Source organism: Physeter macrocephalus, chromosome 10 (assembly GCF_002837175.3).
Source record: "Physeter macrocephalus isolate SW-GA chromosome 10, ASM283717v5, whole genome shotgun sequence".
Lineage (NCBI taxonomy): Eukaryota > Metazoa > Chordata > Mammalia > Artiodactyla > Physeteridae > Physeter > Physeter macrocephalus.
This window is the reverse complement of record NC_041223.1, coordinates 75,146,512-75,171,084: the sequence shown is the minus strand read 5'-3', so window position 1 is coordinate 75,171,084 and position 24,573 is coordinate 75,146,512. Positions and strand designations below refer to the sequence as shown.

Below are 24,573 nucleotides of genomic sequence, written 5' to 3'. Positions count from 1 at the left end.
AAGATTACTCTACCCAGAAAGGATCTCATTCAGATTTGATGGAGAAATTAAAACCTTTACAGACAAGCAAAAGCTAAGAGAATTCAGCACCACCAAACCAGCTTTACAACAAATGCTAAAGGAATTTCTCTAGGCAGGAAACCTAAGACAAGTAAAAGACCTACAGTAACAAAGCCAAAACAATTAAAGAAAATGGGATAGGAACACACATATCAATAACAACTTTAAATGTAAATGGATTATGAAAATAAATAAGGAAACACAAGCTTTAAATGATACAATAAACAAGATAGACTTAATTGATATTTATAGGATATTCCATGCAAAAACAACAGAATACACATTCGTTTCAAGTGCTCAGGGAATATTCTCCAGGATATAACATATCTTGGGTCACAAATCAAGCCTTGGTACATTTAGGAAAATTGAAATCGTATCAAGTATCTTTTCTGACCACAATGCTATGAGACTAGATATCAATTACATGAAAAAATCTGTAAAAAATATAAGCACATGGAGTCTAAACAATACACTACTTAATAACCAAGAGTTCACTAAAGAAATCAAAGATGAAATAAAAAACTACCTAGAAACAAATGATAATGAAGACACAACGACCCAAAACCTATGGGATGCAGCAAAAGCAGTTCTAAGAGGGAAATTTATAGCAATACAATCCTACCTCAAGATACAAGAAACATCTCAAATAAACAACCTAACCTTACACCTAAAGCAATTAGCGAAAGAAGATCAAAAAAATAAAACCCAAAGTTAGCAGAAGGAAAGAAATCATAAAGATCAGATTAGAAATAAATGAAAAAGAAATGAAGGAAATGATAGCAAAGATCAATAAAACTAAAAGCTGGTTCTTTGAGAAGATAAAAAAAATTGATAAACTATTAGCCAGACTCATCAAGAAAAAAAGGGAGAAGACTCAAATCAATAGAATTAGAAATGAAAAAGAGAAGTAACAACTGACACTGTAGAAATGCAAAGGATCATGAGAGTTTACTACAAGCAACTCTATGCCAAGAAAATGGACAACCTGGAAGAAATGGACAAATTCTTAGAAATGCACAACCTTCCAAGACTGAACCAGGAAGAAATAGAAAACATGAACAGACCAGTCACAAGCACTGAAATTGAAACTGTGATTTAAAATCTTCCAGCAGAAAAAAGCTCAGGACCACAGGCCTTCACAGAATTCTATCAAACATTTAGAGAAGAGCTAACACCTATCCTTCTCAAACTCTTCCAAAATATAGAAGAGGGAGGAATGCTCCCAAACTCATTCTACAAGGCCATCATTACCCTGATGCCAAAACCAGATAAAGATGTCACAATGAAAGAAAACTACAGGCTGATATCACTGATGAACATATACGCAGAAATCCTCAAGAAAATACTAGCAAACAGAATCCAACAACACGTTAAAAGTCATCATACACCATGAGCAAGTGGGATTTATCCCAGGGTTGCAAGGATTCTTCAATATATGCAAATCAATCAATGTGATACACCATATTAACAAACTGAAGGAGAAAAACCATATGATCATCTCAATCGATGCAGGTAAAGCTTTCAACAAAATTCAACACCCATTTATGATATAAACCCTGCAGAAAGTAGGCATAGAGAGAACTATTCCCAACATAATAAAGGCTATATATGACAAACCCACAGCCAACATCATCCTCAATGGTGAAAAACTGAAACCATTTCCACTAAGATCAGGAACAAGACAAGGTTGCCCACTCTCATCACTATTATTCAACATAGTTTGGAAGTTTTAGCCACAGCAATCAGAGAAGAAAAAGAAATAAAAGGAATCCAAAGTGGAAAAGAATAAATGAGCTGTCATTATTTGCAGATGACATGATACTATACATAGAGAATCCTAAAGATGCTACCAGAAAACTACTAGAGCTAATCAATGAATTTGGTAAAGTAGCAGGATACAAAATTTATGGACAGAAATCTGCATTCGTATACACTAATGATGAAAAATCTGAAAGTGAAATTAAGAAAACACTCCCATTTACCATAGCATCAAAAAGAATAAAATATCTAGGAATACACCTACCTAAGGAGGCAAAACACCTGTATGCAGAAAATTATAAGACACTGATGAAAGAAATTAAAGATGATACAAATAGATGGATAGATATACCATGTTCTTGGATTGGAAGAATCAACACTGTGAAAACGACTATACTACCCAAAGCAATCTACAGATTCATTGCAATCCCTATCAAACTACTACTGGCATTTTTCACAGAACTAGAAACAAAGATTTCACAATTTGTATGGAAATGTAAAAGACCCCGAATAGCCAAAGCAATCTTGAGAAAGAAAAATGGAGCTGGAGGAATCAAGTTCCCTGCCTTCAGACTATACTACACAGCTACAGTAATCAAGATAGTATGGAACTGGCACAAAAACAGAAATATAAATCAATGGAACAGTATAGGAATCCCAGAGATAAAGCCATGCACATATGGTCACCTTATATTTGATAAGGGAGGCAGGAATATACCATGGAGAAAAGACAGCTTCTTCAGTAATTGGTGCTGGAAAAACTGGACAGCTACATGTCAAAGTATGAAACTAGAACACTCCCTAACACCATACAAAAAAATAAACTCAAAATGCATTAAAGACCTAAATGTAAGGCCAGATATTATCAAACTCTTATTGGAAAACATAGGCAGAATACTCTATGACATAAATCACAGCAAGACCCTTTTTGACTGGCCTCCTAGAGAAATGGAAATAAAAACAAAAATAAACAAATGGGACCTAATGAAACTTAAAAGCTTTTGCACAGCAAAGGAAACCATAAACAAGACCAAAAGACAACCCTCTGAATGGGAGAAAGTATTAACAAATGAAGCAAGTGACAAAGGATTAATCTCCAAAATATACAAGCAGCGCATGCAGCTCAATTTCAAAAAAAACAAACAACCCTATCCCAAAATGGGCAGAGGACCTAAATAAACATTTCTCCAAAGAAGATATACAGATTGCCAACAAACACATGAAAGAGTGATCAACATCATTAATCATTAGAGAAAAGTAAATCAAAACTACAATGAGATATCATCTCACACCGGTCAGAATTGCCATCATCAAAAAATCTACAAACAATAAATGCTGGAGAGGGTGTGGAGAAAAGGGAACACTCTTGCTCTGTTGGTGGGAATGTAAATTGATACAGCCACTAAAGAAGAAATGGCACATATATACAATGGAATATTACTCAGCCATAAAAAGAATCGAAACTGAGTTTCTTGTAGTGAGGTGGATGGACCTAGAGTCTGTCATACAGAGTGAAGTAAGTCAGAAAGAGAAAACCGTATGCTAACACATATATCTGCAATCTAAAACAGAAAAAAAAAAAAGGTCATGAAGAACCTAGGGGCAGGATTGGAATAAAGACACAGACCTACTAGAGAATGGACTTTATGACATGAGGAGGGGGAAGGGTAAGCTGGGACAAAGTGAGAGAGTGGCATGGACAAATATACATTACCAAATGTAAAATAGATAGCTAGTGGGAAGCAACTGCATAGCACAGGGAGATCAGCTCGGTGCTTTGTGACCACCTAGAGGGGTGGCATAGGGAGGGTGGGAGGGAGGGAGACACAAGAGGGAAGTGATATGGGAACATATGTATATGTATAACTCATTCACTTTGGTATAAAGCAGAAACTAACGCACCATTGTAAAGCAATTATACTCCAATAAAGATGTTAAAAAAAATAAAGTTAAAAAATATATATAAAATGAAGTTTAAAAAAAATCAAGTAGAAATATAATCAACTAAAAAATCAACTCTATGATGGAAACATGTAGAAATCCTAAAAATTGAAATATAATATTTGAGCTATACTTTGGCTCCTCAGATCACACAGTTGGAAAACCATTGATTTCATTTACTAGTGTTGTCAGCTTTAAAGAATCTCTATTCTTTAAATTTCTCAAAAATATATCAAATTACTATAGTTTACCTAAGATCTTCTTATTAAAAGCAAAGAAATAGAGTATTTGATAAAACAATCTAAAGTAAAGGGGAAAATATTGGAGTTGTTTTTGTAATACCAATTGACTATTTCTTAATTGCTTCCAAACGAAATTTATTGTTTTTTAAAGTCCACTAATCTAAAAGGTCACTTGAATTTGGCCAAATTAGTTACAGTAGGTGCACTGGAGAATCATTTAAAAACATAAGCGACATAATGTAAATTGAAAGTTATAAATTACTGATTAGGAAGATAGGAAACTAGTCATTAATATTACCACTTAATATGAGGTTAACCAAGAATCCGTATACTCAAGTAATTGTGTGTGTACTAAGTCAGGACAACAAAAAAATGAACACTCCCCTCATTTTTATAACTTTTTTTACATAAAATTAAATGTTTAGGCATTTAAAAATAATTTTAAAAATCATATGGTATATTTGTATTTAAAAGTGTTTATTTGTAAATTTAGAAGATTGTATACTCAGTCTAAACTATAGCCATGTGAGTCCCCTATCTGAACTTTGTGTACCTTCTATTGAATATTAACATGAAGCCTTGTTTTTACAGTATGGAAAATTCCTGACTTCAACTCTCTTTAAAGGAGTGAGAGTAAAGGCCAGGAAATGCCAGAGATAGAATTAAATATTCTTCTGTTAATATGGAGGTAGAAAAATGAGAATACATTGAAGATATAATTTTGAGACAGCACAAGTTTGAAAGGAAAAAAATAAAGAGAACTCTGCTATTACTGGTCAGTACCATGAATCATATTCCTGATTCAGTGTGATGGCAAACCACATTGCCATTTTACACTGTTTAGAAATAACTGGGAGTCATAATTTCATTATTTGTCTTGAATAAAAATAAGAACTGGATGTGAGAAATTTCAGGAGTATATGTGAGTATAAAAAATTTTCTCTTTAGAAGAAAGGTAACATGAAAAATTACCATTTCTATAATCTAAGCGATTCAGTATTTCTTGTCCTTAATGAATCTATTTTATATTGTTATATTGTAACTGCTCACATCAATTATGCACATTACATTTCTGTATTACTTTTGTCCTGGAAACCTAACTAACCAGATTACTATATGTTAATCAAATTCAAGGGAAAAAAATTCTCAACACTAGAAATTATCTAAAATGCATGTGATTGGAGTTTGGTATTTAGATTTAGTGTTTCTGGGTACACATTTGACTTAAGTTTTGCCAAATAAAATTTTCGTATTCAAAGTGAAAAAGACTTATGTGAGACTTTGAAGATCAAATAACTCTTTCTGAAAAAGATGGCCAGAAGTTAATGTGTGAGAGAATTGGAGAGTTGTGAGTTTATTAATAAATAAGAAATGAAAGAATTGAATTTATTCACGTTTAAAGCCCATGGAAATTTGTCTTGCTATTTTCAAAGACCAAGATGAATAAATTAATATTTATTTTTAATTTACATGAATGAGACTGAATCATAGAATTCCAAGAAGTTTCTCAATAGAATAATCAGAATCATTTTCTTTCAGAATATTTTGCATAGATCTCTGGTGGCTTCATATTTATTTTTAAAGGTAAAACTTTCTTTGTACTCTTCATTGTCATAAATAATAAAGATCTTCATGAATAGAGAAAAATATCTACTTAAATATGCACTGAAATCATGCCATTGCTTAGCTTTGTCAAAATAAAGTTTAACATTCACAATCATTACAATCAAAAACATTTTTCTAAAATCAATTTTTTTTTCAGTTCTTAATTTAAACTTTACTAATTCACATGTTTATGATGTTTCAGGAATAATATATGTAAACTTTATTTTAAATTTTAAAAGCAAGCTTCATGTATAACAGATAAAAATAAAAAATTAAATTTGGAAAACAAAACCATTCCTGAGGCTCATAAAAACTTTAAGCTAACAATTACAAATGAATATTTTCCCTTCTGCAGCATGTAAGAGCCAAATGTTTCTATTTTCCTTGGAATCAACTGACTTATTTGTGAAAAACTGTTTTGTTTTCTAATTCAGTCATTTTTGAAACTTGACAGAGTGAGAAAAATAAAATTAAAAAATTGTGATAATAGACATTTCTCCAAAGAAGATATACAAATTGCCAACAAACACACGAAAGAATGCTCAACATCATTAATCATTAGAGAAATGAAAAATCAAAACTAACTGTTGGTGGGAATGTAAATTGATACAGCCACTATGGAGAACAGTATGGAGGGTCCTTAAAAAATTAAAAATAGAACTATCATACAACCCAGCAATCTCACTACTGGGCTTATACCCTGAGAAAACCATAATTCAAAAAGAGTCATGTACCACAATGTTCATTGCAGCTCTATTTACAATAGCCAGGACATGGAAGCAACCTAAGTGTCCATCGACAGATGAATGGATAAAGAAGATGTGGCACATATATACAGTGGATTACTCAGCTGTAAAAAGAAACGAAATTGAGTTATTTGTGGTGAGGTGGATGGACCTAGAGTCTGTCATACAGAGTGAAGTAAGTCAGAAAGAGAAAAACAAATACCATATGCTAACACATATATATGGAATTAAAAAAAAAAGTTTCTGAAGAACCTAGGGGCAGGACAGGAATAAAGACACAGATGTCGAGAATGGACTTGAAGATACAGGGAGGGAGAAGGGTAAGCTGGGACGAAGTGAGAGAGTGGCATGGACTTATATATACTACCAAATGTAAAATAGATAGCTAGTGGGAAACAGCCGCATAGCACAGGGAGATCAGCTCGGTGCTTTGTGACCACCTAGACGGATGGGATAGGGAGGGTAGGAGGGAGACACAAGAGGGAGGGGATATGGGGATATATGTATAAGTATAGCTGATTCACTTTGTTATAAAGCAGAAACTAATACACCACTGTAAAGCAATTACACTCCAATAAAGGTGTTAAAAAATTGTGATAAAAATAAAAAATTAAATTTGGAAAACAAAACCATTCATGAGGTCCATAAAACTTTAAGCTAACAATTACAAATGAATATTTTCCCTTCTGCAGTACGTAAGAGCCAAATGTTTCTATTTTCCTTGTTATCAGCTGACTTCTTTTTGAAATACTGTTTTTTTTTTCTAATTCAGTCATTTTTGACGCTTGACAGAGTGTTACTTGCTGAAGGGATTTGCAGTATATTTGAGCCTATATCAGAAAGAGGAAGAAAACATTTAAGAGTTTTAAAACTAAGACTCAAGTTAAAAGATGAAATAAAATACATTCACCCAAAAAATGTTTATACAAGGCAAAAGCTTGCTTGCTTTCTCCTTTCTTTCTTTTCTTTTTCTTTCTCTCTTTTCTTTCTTTCTCTTTCTTTCCTTCCTCCATTTCTTCCTCCCATCTATGTTTTTTTCTTTCTTTCTTTCTTGATTTCTTGTTTTCTTTCTTTTTCTTTCTTTCTGATGTTACACTCAATGAGAAGCCAAGCCTTGAGAATGTGAACAGTGCATATTTGTAATTCAAAAATCAAGGTGGACAACTTATTTTTCAGTGTCTAAATTCAATGATTGCTCTGGTCATGATTTGCTCCATCTTAGCTTGAATTTTTAATAATATTGAGAAACAGAAGACAGAACCTGAAATAAATACTCATTTCTAACTACTGAATCCTTTTAGTTTTTCTAATTTCTTTTTTTAACATAATGTAAATTTATATAGACATATAATTACTGATTTCATACTGCACATTCACAGTGAATACAATGAGAAGTCATGTCTTTTTAAGAGGCTATATTTGTTCATCAAAATGAATTCTTTCCAAAGTCATTTTCTCTTTTTGCTCTTTGGCAATCTTTCTGGATATCTTTTTTTGCACAAGTTATTCCTAAAAAAAATAAACAACACAACTGAACACAAAAGACATGCAGAATGCATCAGGGCTCCAGGATGTGACAAATATTTGTAGTTTATTCTGTGTTTCCTTTGCCCCTGGAAAGAGAAATTTTTCTTGATGTTCCATAGCTGTGGATGGGATAAGGTAACTAATGTCAAAAGAAAAAGTACAAGGAACAGAGGCAAAAGATGGATGAGTATAACTTCTTGATGGATAAGATGAGTGTATCAGCTTTTCTCCTATGTTCCAATAAATAATGAAAATGTTTTCTTTATTCATATGAGTGACTTTGTGTAATTCATACCATAATAAGATACAGATTCCAAGTAATTTTTGACTAAAGTGGTAATCTTTCCTACTAATTTTTAGAATAATATTTATGAAAAAGTTGTATTATTTTCTACCAATATATTGAATAAATCAAATCAGACCCCCCAATCTGATTGTACTCTCTGACTAGTTTGCAGCAAGAATAATACATTGTAGAAATAATATAAATTACCCTCTCTCTCTTTCTCTCTCTGTCTCTCTTCCTCTCTCTCCCTCCTTCTCTTCCTCCCTCTCAGATTTCTGGACCAGTTGTGAATTTTACTGGCTGCATAGACATTATAGAAATCAATAACTGGGGATCTTTCATCCCATCCAAGGCAGTGAAAAAAATTCACATTGACAGTTGCAGGTAAGACACTACTACTGATTTTTCAGTTACTTGTTCAAATAACCACTCCAAAAGTAACATATCCATCTGAAATCATCTAATCAGAACTAGAATACATTTTCTTCATTTTGCTTTCTCTTCCACTTTTACATATTACGTTACTTTCTTTACAGACTATAGCATTTTTAAGCTACAACCCAATTAAGTTGTACCATTTATTTATAATGAGTTTCTGCTTTGTGCTGTATAAGATTCAACATATCTACCAACAAATGATCAGTTAAATATGATCAGAAAACATCATCTCTCAGAGCATTTCAAATATAAGCACACTGACAGTCATGTATGTGGTGTCTTGTTTAGGGTAGTGTTTAATTCTAAAAATATTACTCTCAAAAAGTTGTCATTGTGCTTAAATTTTCATTATTGATGACATTCCTTTCAGACAGTCTGCTTCTGGATACAGAAATCTCTATCTGTGGGGCAGAGGGTGGTGGAGCAGGACAGCATAAAAGTCAATAGAAGAAGCACACTGATATATTCTACTAAAAATTTTTGAAATATTGAAATTCTACTATTCACTATGGTCTAAGGTGAATAAACAGTCACACAGTGACTGTCCTTAAGGAGTTTAGAGTGTAGTAGAGGAGATATTGATGAAATATTCAAATTAACATATAAAAATGAAGAGTGCTTTAAGAAAAAAACAGAAGGCTATAAGAACATTACATATTTGAATATAGTCAAATGTTTCCTTCACGGGTAGGGGGAAATTGTGTATATTCAAAAATTAAGGAAATACTTCAGAAAGTAAAAGGATAATTCCTTCCTCACTGTTTCCTCTTTGGCTAATACATTTAAACATTTATGTGGCACATATGATACCATGGTAGACAGGGTGATTTTTGTTTGCTTGTTTTGTTTTTAATCAAATGAAAGCCTAATATCTTACAAATTCACACTGAATAGGTTCTAGAAATTTTAATATAAATCCAACACCAGTAACTCCTTATATTTTACCATGTATTCTTAATTTATGTTGAAAGTCTATCTCCATATTTAATTGGTTTGCAGTTAGCAGTATTTCTTAATATTTAACTCTGAAATTCTTTGCTCTCTACCTCTGTGTGAAATACTATGATCTGTTAACTTATAGTTAAATGAATTAAGGGCAGTCACTAGGTAGCAAATTCATTGAAAATGATAGAATCTTTCTATAATTTATATAATAATCTGCTAATTTAGCAATTTGATAAGCAAACTACTTCTTTAATTTTGTGAAAGTAGGGCACATTTAACTTTTGTTTTAAGAATGAGTACAAAATCCACATAGCACGGGGAGATCAGCTCGGTGCTTTGTGACCACCTAGAGGGGTGAGATAGGGAGGGTGGGAAGGAGAGAGATGCAAGAGGGAAGACATATGGGGATATACATATATGTATAACTGATTCACTTTGTTATAAAGCAGAAACTGACAAACCATTGTAAAACAATTATACTCTAATAAAGATGTTTAAAAAAATGTGTATAAAACAAAACCAAAAATTGTGTTATCTCAGCTATCTGCAAGGCAATTCTTAACCTTGTCTTTTCTTGTTCTCTCTTCTCTAGAGGACCTATTTTGTTTACATCCAATGCCATTCGGTCGTTTGACCTCCATTTTGCGATATTCGTTCTTTAACAAATATGAAGTGATATTATCCCTCCCTACGATATCCAACACAGCTGTGAACATATAAAAGGCACTTTACTTGTGTTTAGAGTTAAAGCAAGTGGAGACTATCAAATTTCTCTGGACATTTATACTGTTCCTCTCACCACTTTATTTTATTTAAGACCACTTCTTCTAAGAGAGCTATTATATTGGATTGGTTTGTAATAGAGTTTTCAAAGCTTAACTCTCTAAATTATTGGCGGTATGACACTGAGTAGGTTTAAATTTTTTCTGATTCCTCAGTCCTCTCTGTAAAATCAGAAAAGTAACCTTTCCCTCATAATTATAAAGAAGATAAAATTGGACTGTATTCTATGTTTAAAGTTCAGTGAGATTGGTCTTCTTTGCCAGATTTTCCACCATTTCCAGAAAGTTGTCCTCTAGTCCTTTCTCCAGAAGCCCCTTCATCATCTCCCCAAGCCCTTCTTCACTAGTCTGGCTGCTTCTCAACATCTATAACCTCATCAGAGAGGCCTTCCTAGACCTCTCAAAATGAAGTGACCTCCCATAAATGTCTCCTAATCACTCTTTATTTCCATAATTTGTTTTTTATTCTTTATGAGAGATGCCACTATTTGAATGTAGTTTTTATTTGCTCATAAGTTTCCTTGATGGCTCCCTTACTATGACCTGACCTCCTTGCAGGCATGGACTCTACAGGCCTCTTCCACTCCTGTTTCCCCAGGACCTGGAATAGTAGATGTTCAAAGATGTGCTGTATAAAATATTCTGTGATCCTACTATGATTATTTCTTCAAACAAATTTTTATTATGAAATTCCTTTTAGATTCACTGTACCAAGTGATTCTTAAACATTTTGGTCTTTGCACTCTTAAAAATTATTTTGACTGCAAAGAGCTATTTTACATAGAATTATTTATCAGTATTTAGCATACTAGAAATGAAAACAGAAGAGTTTTAAATATATTTATTATTTAACTCCTAAAATGAAAAGATAAAGTTGCTACATAAATAACCTCAATATATTTTTATGAAAAATACACTTACCAAATCAACAGATAAAAATAATGAGAAGATTGGTGGTTTCACATTTTTTGCAAATATCTTTAATGTCTAGCATAATGAAGATACTGGATTTTGATAAATGTTTCTGCATTCAGTCTGTCCAGTAACTGTTCTGTTGAAGTAGCTGAAGAAATTCAGTCTTCACATACATATGTACTTGGAAATAATAGGGGTACTTAAGTAGCCTTTTCAAGCAACTGGGAATACTCATCTTTGATATTACACCAAAACTTGGTAAGTCATAGATTGTTAAACATTAGTTGCAATGTGAAATGTAAAATCCAATCAGTGAACTTTTCATATTCTGTAAATGAAAATCCATTGTTTTATCTTGCATTTTGAATGAATCTTCTACCCATGCACAATTTTGTACTATGTCCAGAAAAGTATTGGTTCCTGGAGTTAATCAGGTAATCCAAATGTCAACACATATCAATATAAAATATTGAAAAATATTATCTGTGAATATCCCCTCCAATCTCACCGGAGTGTCTTTAAGTATTGTAAAGCTGTCAAGTGCAAAAGGGTGCATTTTAGATTTTTCCAAAATTCTAATATTTGCCTTAAAACTCAATTTTTATCATTGGCAACAAATACTGTTAGTTGTTTTCCTTGAAGTGACAGTCTCATTTTGTTTTTGAGAAAATGTCTACCTAATACCTAAGATTGCATAACCGTAGTTTGAATACTAGTTCTTTCAAGTAAAATCATCTGCCATGAAAAGAAGCAGCTAGTTGCTCTCACACATCAAATAATCACAAATTGCTTCTTCTGGAGGCAACCTTCACACTTCAGCACACAGAGAAGTATACTTTATGCATACTCCCCTTTGCTTCACACACATTAGTAAAAAGGCATATAATTATAAATTATAATTTTAAAACATAATAATTTTGCCACTGCCTCAAGTACACGCATGTGAAATTTGGATTTTTAAACTGTTAGTAGAGAACACTATACCTGTTTGTATAACTTGGTACTACTATTTTTAGTCATCAGCAGTTTTCTCCACCATTGTCCTTGGATCACCAGTGCAAATGTAAACACAGTGAAAAAGTCAAATAACATCTTGGTATCATTATTAAAAATATTTTAACCTCGCAGGCCATATGAAAAATTACTGTGGTCTCCCAGGCTCCATAGGGTCTCCCATGAGAACTGCTGCTTTCCTTTAAAATGCCTGATGGCACTCTGTTTACCTGATTATTACAACAAGTCTTCTCTACAGATGGCTGTTTCTATAGTAGAGGACTCCGGGTGATTCAGAATTTTCTTACAGGGACGGTAGTCTTAGCATCTGATATTAATTTTAGCACTGAGATGTTGCTATTGAGAAGCCAAAACCAAAATTAATATTAGTTCCTGTCTTACACACATAAAGTGAATATCCCCACAATTTTTGGATCTCTTGCTTGCTGCATTTTTTGATTGACCAAAAGACTTAAATTTTTAGAAGAGTATGTTCTAGTTCCTCACCTCTTTCTTAGCAATCAACTTTATACTGATGATATAAGAAAATCCAGCAATAACTGGAAATTTCAACATAGCACTGACAAGAAAATCAATTCACCTATTATGGTATTTGGGGTTTTGTTTATTTTGTTGTTGTTGTTTGTTTTTTTGTTTGATTGAATTTTTCTACCAAGGTTTTTTCCAGTGATAGAACTGACAATTATATTTATTTATATAACAAATTCTTTCACCTTTAGCTTGTTATATTATTTCCTGTCTATTTTTTTAAACATGGAAGATATTGCTTTGTCTTTTTTTAATTTATTTTTTTATTTTTTTAATTATTTATTTTATTTTTGGCTGCGTTGGGTGCTGCAAGCAAGCTTTTCTCTAGTTGCAAGCAGGCTTTCTCTAGCTGCGGGAGAGCGGGGGCTACTCTTGTTTGTGGTGTGCAGGCTTTTCATTGCCACGGCTTCTCTTGTGGAGCACAGGCTCTAGAGCACAGGCTCAGTAGTCGTGGCACACGGGTTTAGTTGCTCCGGGACATGTGGGATCTTCCTGGACTATGGCTCAAACCCATGTCCCCTGCATTGGCAGGCAGATTCTTAACCACTGCGCCACCAGGGAAGCCTCTATTTCCTGTCTATTTTAATAGGAACCTATATTTACTTCATCTATGTTCTTAATAACTACATAGTGTATACCTCAGGCAGGAACTTTTCACCATGTACTGGCTTATGTCTTATCTGAGTTTGATCTTCCATTCAGGCTCAGGGATCAGGTACCAATGTAGTATGATGTCAAGAACAGCTAAATCAGTTATTCCTCCTCCAGTTTTCTCCCCTAGAGAGGCACCCTGATGTGATCCAGTGACACTGATGAGCCTTATTAGAAATAGTAAAACATTGGAAAGCAAGGAAATGGATGTTTAAAAGGATGGTAAACATGATGAAATACAAGCCAGCTGAAAATAATGAAATTCACCTATATGTTTCAATATGGATAGATCTTATAGCATATTGAGTGAGAAAAAATGATAACTAAGGCAGCATACCATTTTTGTGCACTTTTAAAGCTGCATTATATCCAAACAGCCATCTTACCCTTTATTACGCATTCTCAAATGTCTCCATATATGATTAAGTAGTCTGGATTAAGTTTTATTTGTACTGTCTTTTAAATAATTACTATTTCTGAAGGAGTATGTTATGAGAATGGTAAGAAGTATTCAAGTCAAAGGCAATGATTCAGAAACAAAAGGCTGAAAGCACCAGAGATCATTTTCTACTTTTTAACTGTTTGTTTACAGATCATCTCAACTGGCCACTAGTATTATTAAAATGAATATTATTGGCTTTTCAAAAAGGAGTAAGTTATATAGTACATAACATGCTGTTATAAATATGTGGTGCCAATCTAAATACCCTAATATTAAGTAAATATTTGATTTAAATGTTTTATTAGTAAAAGATTAAGGCATAGAGTTTTAACATCCTAAGTAATATGTAAAATGTCATTTATTTTTTTAAAAACCCTCCACCATCATTTTTAAGTAGACAGTATGAACCTTCAAAATAAAATCTAAAAGATAAATTTGATTACTCAGAAATGGGAATCCAAAGGTTGATCATTTATTACCTTCAAAAACATAATAATGGGTTTCCCTGGTGGTGCAGAGGTTGAGAGTCCGCCTGCCAATGCAGGGGACTCGGGTTCGTGCCCCGGTCTGGGAAGAGCTCACATGCCATGGAGCGGCAGGACCTGTGAGCCATGGCCGCTGAGCCTGCGCGTCTGGAGCCTGTGCTCCGCAACGGGAGAGGCCACAACAGTGAGAGGCCCGTGTACTGCAAAAAAAAAAAAAAAAAAAAAAAATAATAATAATAATAAAATAAGATCTAAAATGAAATGATATAAGTTGCAATTTTCTCCAGTTTTTATTAACAATCGTCATCATTTTGTACATTAAATCTCTAGACTTATTCATCCTACATAACTGCAGCTTTGTACCCTTTAGCCAACATCTCCCTACTTCTGACACTTACCTACACCTAGTAACCACTGTTCCACGCTCTACTTCTGTGTATTTGACTTCTTTAGATTTCACATATAAGTGAGATCATGTAATATTTTTCTTTCTGAGAATAACTTATTTTTTTAACCATTTTTTATTGAAATACAGTCAATTTACAGTGTTGTATTAGTTTCAGGTGTACAGCAAAGTGATTCAGTTATATGTATATATTGTAATATATATTGTATATATATATAACATTTTTCAAATTCTTTTCCATTATAGGTTATTAAAAGATATTGAATATAGGTCCATCTGCTATACAGTAGGTCCTTGTTGTTCATCTATTTTATATATAGTAGTGTGTATATGTTAATCCCAAACTCCTAATTTAAAAAATTCAAAAACATATTGGTGTAATTTATGTCAAAGTGTGTTCTGCCTGTATTTTCCTCTAGGAGTTTTAAAGTATCCAGTCTTACTCTTAGATTTTTTTTAATGTTTTTTTCTGGAATATATTTGATTTACAATGTTGTATTAGTTTCAGGTGTACAGCAAAGTGAATCAGTTTTACATATACATATATCCACTCTTTTTTTAGATTCTTTCCCATATAGGCCATTACGAAGTATTGAACAGAGTTCCCTGTGCTGTACAGCAGATTCTTATTAGTTATCTGTTTTATATATAGTATTGTGTATATGTCAATCCCAATCTCCCAATTTATCCCTTCCCCCATCTCCTGGTAGCCATAAGTTTGTCTTCTACATCTGTTTTGTAAATAAGTTCATTCATACCCTTTTTTAGATTCCACATATAAGCGATATCATATAATATTTGTCTTTCTGTGTCTGACTTACTTCACTCAGATCTACTTCAAGTTTACTTTGTTTATGGTGTTAGAGAATTTTCTAATTTCATTTCTTTACATGTAGCTGTCCAGTTTTCCCAGCACCACTTATTGAAGAGACTTTTTCTCCATCATAAAGTCTTACCTCCTTTGTTATAGAAATTGGCCATAAGTGTGTGGCTTTATTTCTGGCCTTCCTATCCTGTTCCATTGATCTGTATTTCTGTTTTTGTGCCAGTACCATACTGTTTTGATTCCTGTAGCTTTGTGGTACAGTCTGAAGTCAGGGAGCCTGACTCCTCTAGCTCCATTCTTTTTTCTCAGGATTGTTTTAGTTATTTGGGGTCTTTTGTGTTTCCATACAAATTTTACATTTTTTTTTGTTCTAGTTTGTGAAAAATGCCATTGGTAATATGATAGGGACTGCACTGAATCTGTATACTGTCTTGGGTAATGTGGTCTTTTTGACAATATTGATTCTTCCAATCCAAGAATACAGTATATCTTTCCATCTGTGTCATCTTCAATTTCTTTCATCAGCATCTTGTAGCTTTTGGAGTACAGCTCTTTTGTCTCCTTAGGTAGGTTTGTTCCTAGGTATTTTATTCTTTTTGATGCTAGCTCATTTCACTTACCATACTGTCCTCCACTTTCATGCATGTTACCATAAAGGAAGGATCTCCTTCCTTTTAAAGACTGAAAAGTATTCCAATCAATTATATATACCAATGAAAAATTCTCTATTCATTCATCCATTGACAGACATCAGGTTGTTTCCATATATTGGTTATTACTTCAATGAGCATTGGGGTGCAAATATCTCTTTGAGATACTCATTTCATTTCCTTTGGGTATATGCCCAGGAAAGGGATTGCCAGATCATATGGTAATTCTATTTTTAGTATTTTGAGGAATCTCCATATTATTTTCCATAATGGCTGTGCCAATTACAATCCCACCAACAGTATAGAGGTCTCCCATTTCTTCAAATCCTCCTCCAAACTTGTCATCTTTTATTTTTGTGGTAATAAGCACCCTAACAGATGTGAGGTGGTATCTCATTGTGTATTTGATTTGCATTTCCTTATGAGTAGTGATGTTGAGCAAGTTTCCACATGCTTGTTGACCATTTGTGTATCTTCTTTGGAAAAATATCTACTTGGGTCCTTTGCCCATTTTTTTAATCAGATTATTTGCCTTTTTTGCTATTGAGTTGTATGAGTGTCTTATATATTTAAGATATTAACCCTTTATCAGTTATATGGTTTACACATATTTTCTCCCAATATATGTTGCCTTTTCCTTTTGTTAATTGTTTCCCTTTCTGTGCAGAAGCTTTTTTTTTTTTAATGTAGTTCATTTTATTTATTGCTGTTTTTGTTGCTTGAGTTTTTGGTATCATATCCAAAATATCATTTCCAAGGGCCAATGTCAAGGAGTTTTTCCTTATGTAAAACCCTTCCAGGAGTTTTACAGTTTCAGGTCTTACAGTTAATTCTTTAATTGATTTTAAGTTGGTTTTTGTTTATGGTGTAAGATAATGGATCAATTTCATTCTTTTGCATGTAGACATCCAGGTTTCCAACACCATTTATTGAAATTCATATTAAATATGTAGATTTATATGGACTATATATTAAAAATTTTTAAAGATGATATCAATGATATCAAACATTTTAATCATTTAAGATTTAAGACTTAAAATCATTTAAGGTTATAGTGGAAGCTTTACTTCATAAATTCATACTATGGAAAATGTTTTAGCTGTATTTTAATCAAATTCTACAGTTCTACACGGAAAGTACAGAGATGATCTACTACGTACTTGGAAAATATTTGTATTTTCTCAGACAGCTAGACTCACTCCCATATATCAAAGATTTTTTGTTTGTTCTTGTTTTTAATTTTGTAAATATATGGGAATTTGGGAATAAAAAGGTACATATATATGCTTAGAAATAAGTTTTCTTTAATTTCTGGATTCTCCAAATCCAAACTAGATAATCCCAGTGGTCTTAATAATAAATAAAATTTATAAAATGCATAGTTCTTATACCTATAACTGAATTTTTTATTATTTCTTATATTTTGTGATATATCTGATATATTCAGTTTCCTTCACAATATGTTTAAGTGATTTATCCTCTAGAATTCTGTAATGGATTTGATCACATATTTCAGGATTCTTTTGATTCGAGAATGGCAAGGTAGCTTTAATCTGTATGAGTAGAGGTTTTTTAAGAGTACATATGGGAAAAAGAATAGACACATGAGTTATCCAATGACTAGACATGCAATTGTGTCTAAAGATACATTAGAATAGAGCTAGTAAGTGCATAATTAAAGTATTTTAACAATCTAGGCTTTATTACCATCTAAGGTACTTAATTGCATATTTGTGTAGATATTTATATTTCTTGCAATTCCTCAAATATCAGGAATGGAGTGACCATTGTGAAATCATAATTTCCTTTAATGTATCTAAAAATGACTTGATCCCCATGAATGTGTAAATTCTGTTCTCCCCATGATCACTAGGGTACTTATGTTTAAAAGCATAGCTTTTGTCACACTCTCTTTACTTACATTCCTCAAGTGAAGTGACACCCTGATATCACTTGCACTCTGATTCTAAATCTCAGAGCAGTCAAGTGGGAAGGTGACAACAGTGACTCTAGAACCATGCCTTAGATGGTTTTGTGCCATATTATCTGTGTGACTTAGTGCTTCCTTCATTTTTATGTGGCGATGGTGTCAAGAATGCTGGCCACACAGTGTTGCTGTAAGAGATGCATGGTTAAATATACCTTTTTTAAAAATTCTTAGAATAGTGTCAAATACCTAGAAGGCACTTATCATTATTAGCTATTGTTTTCATTGTAATTGTTGTTTCTCCTTTGTTCCTCCTCATATTAAAACTCAACATTATCCTTTTTCCTAGATTTTTCTAAAGAAAAGCTAACATGAAATTAGGGTGGTGGAGGTTAGGAAAAAGGGGTCAAGTATTTCAGAGAACAGCATAACAAGGCAAAAATATGAAACACTGAATATTATCCATCTTTGGTTTTAGAAATCCCTTGACCATTCTCACAGGTATTTCTTAAGATCTGCTCTGGGCCTCAGTCCCATCCTTATTCTAAGTTGTGTGCCCTCCTTAGAATATGTCCTCATCTTATTATTCTAGGAATCCTTAACCCCTCACATTCTAGAAACTCAATTTAAAATTTCCTATCATAGTAAGAAGAGAAATTAACTTTCATTATGTCATATTTTTTTTTTACTTCTGCACTATGTCTCAGTCCTATATTTTTGGAATTAAATGTTCTGTCATATTTCACAAATAAATGCAATTCTTTCCCTAAAGGTAAGTAAAAATATATTTTTTCTTATTACACAGATTTGATCACAAAACATGGTTAATATGCTGCAACTCCAGAAGGATTGACTCTGTTGAGTTACACAGATGGAGACTAGAGAAACTTTTAATTGCTAGTTAACTAGATGGTTTTATGAAAAGTGGGGTTGACTCAAGTTGATGTATTTCTGTGGCAGAAAAGTTAATGTCGTATATACCAAGTTTCAAAGTTCAGCTCTACTGCTTCCTATAAAAATAACCTTGGCAAAATTACTTAACCTCTGTATTTCAGTTTCCTTACCTGTAAATAAGGACGATAATATTGGTTGACATAAAGACTGAATGACATTGTATAGAAGCAATGCACTTAGCACATTGCCTGGACATGGGAAGGGCTTCCATTTTGGTAACTCTTATGATTAGCCATCTTCACATATGTTTATTTGGCCACATTTCCAATCAACTAGGAGAATAGTCATCTAAGAAGAATAATGATTTCCATGAGAATTTCAAACGTGCTAACTTTATTTTTTTAACTATTTTTCCCAGTACAAAATGAACAAAATAATATACTAAAATAAATAAGAAGAAATAGATGCAAAGACACCTAAGAGCAGAATACAAGCAAGAAATGTTTAGGTTTTTGTTAAACTATAAATTGGGTTCATTTCTATTTGAATTTAACTTTTTCACTTTGCATAAGGTTTTTTAACTGAATATATTTTCATTTTTCTGCATTGTAGAAACTTCCCAATGTTCTATTCCTGTTTCATTCAAATCTCTGTGCATTGTATGCTTTCCTTGACAATTGAAAGATATCAATATTTATATTTTAAAGTCTATTTTAATACTTGGGAAATGAAACGTTCAAGAAAAAGAAGCTATTTTTAGTTTTGCAATGAAATGGATATAGATAGCTTTTACTTATACAAATATAATTATATCTGGTAGAAATTTAAAGGAATATTTTTTCAAATGGTATTATTTGAGGGTCTGATAATATATAACATGTTTTATTATTATGAGTAATAGTACCCATGGTAGTGTTCATGGCTCTGCAAAAACTATCTCTTAATAATGGCTCTGCAAAAACTATCTCCTACGTTCAAAACAGTGATGAGCCTGTGAATGTCATATACCTCAGGGCCCTCGAGCTTCTATACACTGTACTACACTTTGGACATATTTTCAATTTCTACTTTTGTTATTAATTGATGGCAGTCTTCCAAGTGCTTACCATTACTTTCAGAATTACTCATTACTTTCAGTTAAATTCTCTACCGGCTTTGCAACAAAACAGTTCATTCACTGCCTCCATAATAGAGAACTGCCCCACAGAAATAGTTGCACAGCCAAGAACACATTTGTTGAATTCTCTCCACAACCCACCCACTCCCTTTCTTGCATCTGAGTGGGATTATGGAGCTAATTCTTATCCATGGATGTGAGCTGAAGTAAAGTGTCTGATCTCTGGCCTGTGATGTTCAGGAAGTGCATTTATTGTCATTTACTAGATGAAGAGAACTTTAAGGATCTAACATATGATTGAAGTTTCTAGAGTTTAGAAAGCTGACTGTTTCTGTAACCACTCCCCCAAAAAAGAATTAAGAATATATAATGCTGAGAGCAACACAGGCTTATTAAGATCTATCAGTGACATATAAGAACTGAGCCATGCAGCAAAGATCAGTTCAGAGGATGCTCTATCTCCTTCAAGCATGCTGTTCAGATGACCTCAAGGTAGCTGTCATTAAGTTGAGAGATATAAGAGGAGAAGAAAACAAAAAAATAAAACCAGCTTGAGAATTAGACAAGGAAAGAACATTACAGGTTGTTACTAACACACACCAGGCCAGATACAAATAGAACAGTGCTTTCTCAATGTTAATGAAAGTATACTGCCAAGAAACCACAAACCTGGATCCAAAAACACCCTGAAAATATAAAATGTCTCTAGGGCGCCCAAAGTTTTACCAGCATGAGACATTGTGTGAAAGACCTGCCTTCACTAAGGGACACATACTGCCCAGAGCCCAGTTCAGACACGACCAGGGAGGCAGTCCAGGCACCATGGACAGGGAATAAGTCTAATGGAAGAAATAACTCTCTACAGGGATGAGGCAGAGGTGTCACTGGGGATAACTTCCTGTTTTGCATCATCTCTGTGCATTCCCACCCCTCGCCTTCTGAGGGGACATCCAGTGCCATTATCCTCTCCCTGCTGCATCTGTTCAACTTAAGAGCGGGGATTGTTTTTGAGTCTGTAAGGAACCACAGCCAGATCTAACGGGAAGGACTGGACATCACCCAGAAACCCTTGACTTTGAGCTGGATGTAGTAGCTGGATGAGACTGGGAAGGGGCTGGGCATGTGCTATATGGGAGAAAGGGTCACGTATGGACAGTTAAGTAGCCAGAGGCACAGACTAAGGGAACCTCACTAGCTGTCAGCCAGCTTGGACTAAAGGCAGTTGCTGAGAGAGAGAAGACCTTATCCAGGCACCTTGCCTCTGGGTCCAAGTTCAGCAAACTGCAGCCACAGGCTAAGTTCGCCCACCACCTACCTGTCCTCACAAGGCCCAAGAACAAAGAAGGCTTTTTACAGTTTTATAGTTGGAAAAGAAAATTAAATAATGTTCTGTGTCCCTTATAAATTAAATAAAATTCAAATTTCAGTGCCCATAAATAAAGTTGTACTGGAACAGAGCCACACCCAATCATTTACATATTATCTATGGCTGCTTTCAGGCTATAACCATAAAGCTGAGTCGGCATGACAGAGATGTATGGCCTTAAAAACAGCTTAAAACATTTACTATCTACCTCTTTACAGAAAAAGTTTGCCTGTAGCTTATATAGGTGGTGCCCCAGAACTCATTCTCATCAACAGAATTGGAAGAGAAATGAATTATGTCAATTACTGACTAAAGCATATGAAGGAGGCCAGATTTTTCTGCACTTTCTCTCTCCCCTCACCTTCTGGCTGGATGCAGAAGCCTCCAGGTCACTAGCTAATGGGGAGTCACAGGACGGAAGGATCCGAAGGTCCTGAGTCAGTGTATGGAGAAATCTTGCCCCCTAATCCCGTTGAATTGGAAGACTAGCATTAGACCCCTAAGCAAGAAAAATGAATGGTTGTTAGGCCACTGAAAGTTCGTGGTTACTTGGTTACAGCAGTGAAGATTATACAAACTAAGAAAGGCTGCTAAATCTTTAACCCACCAGAGTGCCAGAGTGTTTCTGCTTAGCCTTAGACATCCTTGCTCATCTGGTTCCAGTGTATCCCTTCAGCTCTGTCTTACCATCCCTCCATCCTACAAAGAGTTTCCTTGATTTTACAATGTTTTTAACTCCTGCTATGCTATGGATATTGAGATAAATAAAGAAAGAGATCCTGTCATTAAGGAAGTCACAGTATCTTAGTGGGAGGAAGCATTGACAGACAATTATCATAAAAATGATGCTTACTATATAAATACTTCCTTGGTGCCATGATAGTGGCTGTGATTGATGGAAAGACATCAGCAGACACAGGGAAAGTCATTTAGTGTAGGTACAGGATGTGGCTTAGTCGCACAGAGTCACCACAGCTGGGCTGAGTCCCAGTCAGAGAGACACTGCACCGGCCCTTAATTCCAGAGAAGGTACTCAACTGCAGCAGTTGCTGCCGGGTGTGGTGGACAGTCCCTTCAGGCCTTTCAAGAAACTCTCTGATTACCATGAGCAGGTCCCTTTTTTGCAGACTCTGGCAATGTGGCTGCCCACTCAGCAAGTATACATAACTGGTAACCTCAGAAAATCCTGTGTGCTTATTATGAGACTATATAAAATCAAGTTTCTGAGTCAAGTTTCTAAGAATACTATTTGGTACCAGCTGGGTCTGACCACAGATGTGCCTGAGCTTTACCCCTGTAATATTCATTCATTCATTCATCTATTCAGTGAATATGTATTGACCTTTTAACTGATGGTTGGGTTCTTTTCTAGGTATTGAGATATAAAGATGTACAAAACAGGCCCCTTCTGCCCCTTGGGAAGCATAGTCTGGTGCATTTTCAGAAGAAAGGGGTGGAGGGATGGGAAAATACCCAAATCCAGTCAGAGCAGGCATCTCAGAATCAGACACTTTACCTGGTTTCCCTCCTTCAGAGTCTAAAGCATATTTCAAATGTTGGGGAGAGGTAGAGGCTTCCCATACCAAGGGCATACCTGCTGTGGGTGAATATCATATTCCATAAGGGCACTGGGTTACAACAAAACAAAACCAAGAGTCATTCTGATGAATATATAAATGCATAAGGAATTTTATGTTGCATGGAAGAGAGGCATCTACCCCAGCTTGGGAAAGGATGGGTATGATTTATAAAGGGAAGAATGCCTGATCTTGCTTCTGAAGTGAGAGTTTAGCAGAAGAAGAGGGGAAAGTATTCTAGATAAAGAGACAAACATTTTTTAATGTCTTGTTTGTAGTTTTGGAGCAAAAATTCGAGACAGAAAGTCATGAGAGACCAGCTTCAAATGTAAGCTCTAATGAGATGAGGAAGGTTTGGTAGATGGAGGGTTTGGAACTGTGGGCCGCAAGTTCAGACCTGCTTTTAGGTGGATCAGCTGGATCCCTGTATGTTGTTTGGAGCCTAAAATTCAAGATATGAGACTAAGGAAGACCAGGTAGGAAGCTTTTTCAATAATCTAAGGAAAAGTAAGTGCCTGACACAAGTCAGTGTTGGCAAAAATAGATGGACACATCTTTTATTTAGAAGGAACAACAGCTAGATATAGCTACTGTGTCAAGCAGATTAAGAAGAAAAGAAGGCAAGAACGACTCCTAAGGTTTTGCAGAAGTATCAGGGTACAGTAGAGGGCATCAGCAAGTATCACCAGAGGAGATGCAGATGTTAATGGTGTGTCAGCCTGGGCTCCTCCTGTGCCCTGTAACCCCAGGGATCGGAAGAGAGAAAAGAGGAGAGTGACGTAGAGCTTACAAGAGGAAGTACTCTCGAGCCAGAGACTGCCCGACAATAAATGGGATTGAGGGTTCAGTCTCACTGGTCTCTCCTAGAGGCCACATAAATGACTGCCTCTCAGAACAGTCCTCCAGGGGAGGAAGGGATACCCTGCTGAGCAGCACCTAAGGCTAGACGGACTGACCCAAGTCTCTAGAAGGGGTGAGGCTCAGAAGTTCTAAAGTGGTGCCTCTGAGAGTCTGATACAAACAGCAACATACAAATTTCCATTTTGGACATGTAGATTTGAAATCTATTTTTTAATTTTTGTTTTATATTGGAGTATAGTTGATTAACAATGTTGTGTTAGTTTCAGGTGTACAGCAAAGTGATTCAGTTATGCATATAAATGTATCTATTCTCTTTCAAACTCTTTTCCCATTTAGGTTATTACAAGAGAGAACTCTGCTCAATACTCTTGTGGGAATAAGCCTCTGGCTAGATATGTACAGCAGGCAGATTTATATTAGGGAGTCTGTGGCTTAAAGTAATGATATGAATAAAAAATATGTTTGGGAATATTAAATATAAAAATAGCAGATAGGGCTTCCCTGGTGGCGCAGTGGTTGAGAGTCCGCCTGCTGATGCAGGGGACACGGGTTCGTGCCCCGGTCCGGGAAGATCCCACATGCCG

General features: G+C 34.6%; 1 protein-coding gene across 2 annotated transcripts in view; it reads left to right on the top strand.

The window, feature by feature from the left end:
* Positions 1-24,573, top strand: part of EYS (eyes shut homolog) — a 1,767,714-nt gene that overhangs the window by 1,162,370 nt on the left and 580,771 nt on the right. For both annotated transcript variants that reach the window (XM_024133056.1, XM_024133057.1), the window contains exon 28: positions 8,437-8,549. In XM_024133056.1, coding sequence (XP_023988824.1) covers positions 8,437-8,549 — 113 coding nt within the window. The remainder of the gene's footprint in view (positions 1-8,436; positions 8,550-24,573) is intronic.